The sequence below is a fragment of the Mugil cephalus genome, chromosome 17 (assembly GCF_022458985.1).
Source record: "Mugil cephalus isolate CIBA_MC_2020 chromosome 17, CIBA_Mcephalus_1.1, whole genome shotgun sequence".
Taxonomy (NCBI): domain Eukaryota; kingdom Metazoa; phylum Chordata; class Actinopteri; order Mugiliformes; family Mugilidae; genus Mugil; species Mugil cephalus.
In genome coordinates, this window is record NC_061786.1 from 23,405,934 (window position 1) to 23,413,878 (window position 7,945).

The 7,945-nt window shown below is 45.0% G+C and overlaps 1 protein-coding gene across 1 annotated transcript; it reads left to right on the forward strand.

The window, feature by feature from the left end:
• Window positions 1–2,062: 2,062 nt before the first annotated feature.
• On the forward strand, window positions 2,063–5,543 carry foxg1a (forkhead box G1a). The gene has a single exon (XM_047610220.1). It carries the CDS (start codon window positions 2,819–2,821, stop codon window positions 4,163–4,165), a length of 1,347 nt encoding a protein of 448 aa, XP_047466176.1. The 5' UTR covers window positions 2,063–2,818; the 3' UTR covers window positions 4,166–5,543.
• Window positions 5,544–7,945: the final 2,402 nt, after the last annotated feature.

The window sequence follows — 7,945 nt, forward strand, 5'->3', positions numbered from 1 at the left end:
ACCTCCTCCTCCTCCTCAGGTCTGTGGAGATGCTGCTGAATTTACCTCCACACGTTCAGACGCAACAACAACAACAGTAAACAAAACGGATTTTTACGCACGAACGAAACATTTATTTATTTATTTATTTATTTTGCTGCCACATCTTTGTGAATCTTCTCATCATCGATCAGCTGTGACGAAGATCATGAGATGTGGCCGTTAAAATACTTTTTTCCTTTTAAACGTCTGAATTTTTACGTTCCCTCACATTTATTTAAAAAAACAGAGATAAACCAATAATTGTACAATAATAGAAATAATTAGAGGACATTTTAAAAATAAATAAATGAAAACTTGAGTGAAACCGAAAAGACAAAGTGTAGGTTTTAGAGATGTGGAGAAAACTCGTTCTGACGGAACTCATTCAAATAAATACATAAGAAACACGTTTTCTAAAATCTTCTTCTGGTTGTTTCTGTGCGTCTGATCCGTTTCCATCTGGTCCTTGAATCTGTTTTTTAGTTTTTATTTGTCACATCTAAACCCTGCGCAGGAAGCAGTTTGTGTTTTCTTATGTGTGTGTGTGTGTGTCGCTGTTGTGTGATGATCTGAAGCTAAAGGAGGATGTGAGCAGGTCGCTGAGTTCTGAGTTTGGTTCTGGGACGTGTTGTTGCTGTTGTTGTTGCTGTTGTTGCTGTGATGTTTAATGTGGTTTGTCCTCCCTCAGCCTGAGACTCTCAGACCTCCTTAAACGTGTTAAATCAGCTGTTGTGTGACAGGCTGGTGTCTCAGTCAACATTTAAGGTGGAATGAGATCCTGAAAACTTTTCATTTGGAGAAAGAACGAGATGTGACATCACACATCCGGTCTAGTTTTACTGTCTGTTAAAACCTGCTGCTCCATCACTGCTAATGTTAATGTTCATGTTAATGGATGTTGCTGTTGTTGTGTTGGTTTCATGTCTGACAGAGGACGTGTCTCCGTGTCTCCGTGTGCGCGTGGAGCTGCAGTCGGACCTGAGTGGGAGCCCAGAGCTCAGAGCTGTGGTTTTTATTGTCGAGGCTGTTTGTGTGAACATCTGGAGGAGTTAGAGAAAAATAAAATGAGGAATAAAAGCTGATTTTATCCTGAAGGAAAAACGAATTAAAAACTAAACCCGGAGCCGCAGCCTCCTCTGATTCCCCCTGAACCTGAAGCTCTTTGACTTTTTCTTTTATTATTTATTCCTTTCATTTTCACTCTTTCTTTTTAGAAGCTTGAAGCAGATTCGGTTTGACTTTAACAAAATAAACGTCGTGTAAACGCATTAAATGTGGGAATGTGTCACTGAGGATAAATTCTAGACGCGTCAGTGTTTCACGGTTTGATCCTGGAGCAGAAACATTTAGAAAATCTGACTTCAAGAACAACTCCTGACTTTAAACGACTCACTAAATATCAGTGTCTTTAAAATATTGTTGGATTATTTTTTAGTTTTTAATTCAGAGTTTTCTTTGGACTTTAAACCGTCCGCGGCTCCTCGGCCTCTGCGCCGCCTCTCTGCCCCGGAGCCGCGTTCTCTCTCCGGTTGTTAATTTCTCCTCCGCCGGGAGCGACGTCCCGCGGCCGCCTGGAACCTCCCGGACGCGGCGGGCTGACATGGCACCGGACCGACGCCTCCCCGGGACCGGCGCACATTTTTACGCATATTTTACGCACATTTTACGCACGGAGACGCGGCCGCGGAGAAACGGCTCGTGGATCTTTCTCGCTCTTCCCGTGCGCCGCCGCCGCGAGTCACCTCCGCGCGATCCTGACCGTGTCCGCGTGCCCTCCGGATCCCCTCTCCTCTGTTTATTTTGCCTGTGGTCGGGATGTAAACAGTTTTGGAGACACCGAAGGGGCAAATATTTGAATCGGAGGAGTGTAAATATGAGGAGCGGCGGGGATTTGGGTTTACGCATGCACGGTGCGTGTTTTCCTGCAACGGTTTTTTGGTTTAGGTTGGGGGGGGGGGAGGAGGGAGAGGGGGAGGGAGGGGGGAGTGTTGATGGGGGTGAGTGTGTTTTCTACGCTGCAAAAAGTGTCCTCCTGGGTGAGGCGTTTGACGAGCTCTGAAAGTCTCCTTTAAAAAAATATCCGGCAAAATAAAATGAATCCGTTTCATTTTATTTATTCTGAAGAAGCTTTAATTTGTTTTACAAACGGATCTTTTTTTTTTTAAAGGAGACTGAACTGAGACGTGAAAGGATTCGTTCAGAAATTAAAAAAATAATAAAAAAATTAAACACAAGCCCAGAATAAATAAAAAAAGATCCGTAATAATAAAAATAATAAGTAAATAAAAACCATAAGCTCGGTTCAGAGTTCCGTTTTATTTTCATGTGATTTCAGATTTCCAGACTCGAGGATCCGTGAAAAGACTCCGTGGAGGTGGGAACTTTTTGCAGCGTGCACGGCATTGGTGGATGTGTGTGTTTCCCTGTGCGTCATGATTGGCTGAGCGCGCGGAGGATGCCTTAATATTTAATACTAATGTTCCCCTGGTTGGCTGAGGACTGGAAAGGTCCAACCAATGTTTTTTTCCGTGCTTTAGTGGCTGTGGCTCCCTAATTAATTGCAGCTATCTGTCTCCTATCGATGTGTGTGTACATGTGTGTTGTGTGTGTGTGTGTGTTTCCTCTTTTCTCCCCAAACCGAACATGAAATAGTTTGTTGGGCTATACTTTCTTTCTTCCTATCTATCCCCCCTTCCTTCCTTCCCGTCCTGGTTCGCAGGCAGAGGCAGGACAGATTGAGACCCAGCTGTGTTCGTCGCTTTTGCTCGTTGCCATTTTCCCCCCTCATTGCCCGGTGATGTTGGATATGGGAGAGCGCAAAGAGGTGAAAATGATTCCGAAATCGTCGTTCAGTATAAACAGTTTGGTGCCGGAGGCCGTGCAAAGCGACAACAACAACCACCAGAACCAGCACCACCACCCGAACCAGCACCACCACCAGAACCAGCACCAGCACCACCAGAACCACCACCACCACCGGCCCGGAGGCGCGGACGACGCCGAGCACAAGGCTCCTCTCCCGGCGGCGCAGCCCGACAAAGCGGAGCCCAAGAGTGACTCCTCGAGCCAGGAGAGCAGCCCGGAGGAGAAGGAGAAGCAGCAGCAGCAGCAGGAGGAGAAGAAGGACGGGAAGGACGCGGACGGAGGCGCCGGAGGGAAGGACGGGGAGAAGAAGAGCGGCAAGTACGAAAAGCCTCCGTTCAGCTACAACGCGCTGATCATGATGGCGATCAGGCAGAGCCCCGAGAAGAGGCTCACCCTGAACGGCATCTACGAGTTCATCATGAAGAACTTCCCGTACTACCGGGAGAACAAGCAGGGCTGGCAGAACTCCATCCGACACAACCTCAGCCTCAACAAATGCTTCGTCAAGGTGCCGCGGCACTACGACGACCCCGGGAAGGGGAACTACTGGATGCTGGACCCGAGCAGCGACGACGTGTTCATCGGCGGGACCACCGGGAAGCTCCGGCGGCGCTCCACCACGTCCCGGGCTAAGCTGGCCTTCAAGCGGGGAGCGCGGCTGACCTCCGGGCTGACCTTCATGGACCGGGCCGGCTCCCTGTACTGGCCCATGTCCCCCTTCCTGTCCCTGCACCACCCCAGAGCCGGCAGCGCCCTGGGCTACAACGGCACCTCCTCTGGATACCCGGCCCACCCCATGTCCTACAGCACCATGCTCACCCAGAACATGAGCAACAACCACTCGTCGTTCCCGTCCTCGAACGGGCTGAGCATGGACCGCCTGGTCAGCGGGGACCTCCCCTACGCCACGCACCACCTGACGGCGGCGGCCCTGGCGGCCTCGGCGGTGCCTTGCGGCCTCTCCGTGCCTTGCTCCGGGGCCACCTACTCCCTGAACCCCTGCTCGGTGAACCTGCTGGCCGGACAGACCAGCTACTTTTTCCCCCACGTCCCACACCCGTCCATGACCACGCAGGCCAGCGGCGGCTCCTTGCAGGCCGCCCGGGCTTCGGCCTCCAATTCCCCGCAGGCTCCGTCCTCGTCCTCGCTGCCCTGTGACTCTCTGAGGCCGGCTCTGTCCGGCTCTCTGCCGGCCTTCTCCTCGGGACTTTCGGGGGGGCTGTCTGACTATTTTACGCACCAGAACCAGGGCTCGACCCCCAACCCGCTTATACACTAACACCCCCCAAAAAAGCCCGAGCCCCAGCCTCACCCCTCCACCTGACCTCACCCTCCATCCCTCCATCCATCCTTCCATCCCTCCCTCCCTCCCGCCCTCCATCCCTCCATCCATCCTCTCATCGCCCCTGAAGGAGTGAAAATCTAAAAGTGACTGGAACTGTGAGTTGAACATTTTCCACTGACTCTGTACAAAATGACTAAATGATTCTAAACTAGAGAAAAAAAGAGGAGAGAAAAAAGCAGCACTGAGAAACTGACAGAAAGCAGCCCTGAAGTTTCCAGGTATTTTTTAATATTATTATTATATTATTATTATTATATTATTATTATCATTATTATTATTATTATTATTATTACTATTATTCTCTTCTCCTTCTTCTTCTTCTGCAGTTTGGATCTGTGTGTACATACTGTCTGTTCCTATAAGTGTCCGGGGTTTGTCTCTGTATAGTTGTGTCAGTCAGCGACGTGCAATGTTACAAAACGAGAGAGAGACGAGCTGTAGTGTTTCTGTTTCTGGTCCCGGTCCCGGTCCTGGTCCTGGTCCTGGTCCTGGTTCTGGGGGACGAGGCTTGACTCTGTAGAGAATGTATTTAAAATAGTTTGCTCTAATTCTGAGATTTAAAAAGTGAATAATAATGGTGATAATAATAATGATGATGATGATGATAATAATAATGATGATGGTGATGTCTGTAGGAGCTCGTGCAGCCGCATGTGTTGCAGTATTATCAGGTCTCGTGCGGTCTGGTTGCAGAAGAAGCGGCGCAGAGATTTTTATTTGATAAAATTTAAACACTAATTTCTGTTTCTATTTTTGTTTCCTATCCAGTGAATGTGTTATTTTCTTCTGGCTCCAGTTCATTCTTTCATTTATTTCCTGTCTAAAACAGTTTCTAGACCAAAGAATCGGTTTTTAGGAAATCTAGTCAGTATTCAATGACAGGCCTGCTGGGGTGAGATGAGTGGATGAATGGATGAGTGAGTGAGTGAACGAGTGAGTGGATGAAGGAGTGGATGGTGCCTCCTTCACTGCAGAAAATGTCCATTTAAACGAGATTTTTATTGCTGCTTGTTTTAAGTTTCCAGTTATTTTTCTTAAATTAGAGGATTTTTGAATGGAGTTTGGTTTGCGCCGATTTTTTAAAATTTCATCGAGGCTTTATTTGTTGGTGCAGCCTCTAAAATCCACAGTTTACGGCTGAAGGTCTCGTTTAGTGTCTGGATGTTTCCCGCAGCGCGGCCTGTCAAGTTCTTTCTTTCTTTCTTTCTTTCTTTCTTTCTTTCTTTCTTTCTTTCTTTTCCTCTAAACGTGAATGCCGACATAAAAAAGAAAAAACGAACCCGGACGCTCACGCTTCTTCTTCTTCTTCTTCTTCTTCATTTCTTTTATTTTTGTATAATTAGTAAAAGAAAGAGAAATGTCTATTTGTAATTTGGGTTTTTTTTTCTTTGCTTTTTTTTATAATTAGAAAAGGAGAAAAGTGTAAAAACCCGTTTGACAGAAGAAAAAAAGCCTCATTATCTAAATACTACTTGGAATGATTGTCCTTTAATTGTCGTCTCTGAAACGATTTTTCATGGTTGTGATACTATTGTGGTCTTATTCTTATTCCCGTGTTTGTCGCTTACAAAAGTTTAAAAAAGAGAAAAAAAATGTTTTAATCCTAAAAAAAAAAACAAAAATAAAAGAATAGGTTACATTCATAACTAACGTCAAACCTTTTGTCTTTTTTCCGTCTGTCTCGATTCCTTCATGTTTGAATCAGTGAATCTTTTGTGAACTGTAACCTCAGTAACTCGTCAGTGTTTTCTCTTGTTTGTGTTCTGCTCTGACTTCTTGTTTACGCACAAGCTGATAAAAAAAGAGAGAGAGGGAGAGAAACGCACCGCGGCGCCTGTGCGTAAACTTTTACGCACGGAGATTTACGCGCGTCTGTTTGGAAAAACTGTGTCAAATGATGCAAGCAGAGGTCGCGCCGCGGCCGCTGGAGCCTGACGGACCGAGGGAGGCTCGACCTGAGCTCTTTCCTCCCGGAGATCAGTGAAATCTGAGGCCTCCTGGTTCTGTTTGAAGCTCACACATCAAACCTGGAGCTCCGCTTTCCGCTCTGTCCCCAAACACTGACGCCAGAGCAGCTCCGCGCTGGAGCCGCGGCTCAGACCTCAAACTTCCTCCCATGTCCACATTTAGTCTGAATCCATTTTATTTTTATTTTTATCAGGCTCCTTTATTTTCTCCTCGTGGCTCTTATTTTATTTTTGCCTTCATTTAATTTCTATATTGTTTTTTTACGCGTCACATGTTTTTGAGCGCCTGAAGCTTCCAGATTATTATTTTTATTTATTTAACACTTATGATTTAAAATCTTCAGATTTTATTTTGTGCCTTTATTTGTATTTTTGAAGCATATTTTATTGGGCAGGAGCCAAAATCCCGGCGGCGTATTTTCATTTCTCGAATGTGTCCAGTTTGTGCGGATTCTTTTCTCTTTTTTCTTTCTGCTTCAGGTTTTTCTTCCTGACTCGTGTTTATCTCAAACTCTTCTCAGCTCATTCATTGTCTTTTTGATTCAGGGTCAGACATTAAAACATGTAGAAGATTTATATTTTTAGTTTTTGTTTGGATGTAAAATCCTCTGAATGTTTCCTCAGTTTCGCTGCGTCTTTCTCTGATCTGGAGGAAAAATCTCGTCTGTTTTTTTTGTTTTTTTGTTTTTTGTTTTTTGGACATTTTTGTTTCGCTGCAGCTTTTGTTCGTTGGTCCCTGATATTTTTGATTATTCTGAGCGTTGGTGTCTTTGTGTCTCTGCTCCCGTGTGATCTGTCACATTGTCGGGCTGTTACAGACTCTGGATTATCTGGATGTGTCTGCGTCCTGGAGACGCGTGTTGTCTGGTTCTGGTTCCGGTTCAGGTTCTGGTTCTCGTTGTGGTTCAGGTTCTGGTTCCGGTTCTGGTTCCTGGGGCCTCTCTGCTGATGCTTGAACATCCACCAGCTCCTGTTTTAGCTCCGCTTGTGTCTGAGCTGCGTCTCTTTGTTTGAATGAATCTGAGGCTGAAGCCGTTTGTCCTGTTGTTTCCTGTTGTTTCTTTCTTTCTTTCTTGGACAAAGTGAAATGATCTGAAGCTCTGACTCACTTCTCATCTCGTGTTGTTTAGTGGAAAAAGGGAGATTCGTGATTTGTGCCTCTAAAATAAACAGGAAGTGATTTAAAGTTAAATGTGTTTGAGTTGCTTTGCCCCGAGGTTTGTCTGCAGGCTGCAGGTCAAAGGTCAAACCTTCAACAAACACATTTCCTCCTAAAGTTTTTCTAATTATTTTAAAGTTGCTCCTGGTTCCTTCTTCATGATCAAAATAATAATATAAATATAGACACGGTGGAATAAAAGCTAAGACGCTTTGAATCTGTTTTTATTTCCTCTTCAGGGCGAATGTGACGTTTTACAGACGGAGCCTCAACCTCAGTGTATTTATTTAAATTAAATATTAGATTAAATATTTTTAATCTTTTCAGGCGTCAAATTAAAAAAAGAAAAAGAAAAGCAGGTTTAATTCTCTACGTCGGTTTATTAGTGACACTACAAAATAAAAGAGGACGTGTGTTTAAAGGAGGCGAAGAAATAAAACGTCGTTTAACGAGAATTAAACGTGAATCACAAAAACATGATGAATATTTCCAGGATTCACTGTTTTACACACAGACTTTTAAGAAATGAAACGTTTCAACGTTTTGATGCAGAAACGATTAAAACGTTTCTTCTTTTATTAAACCATT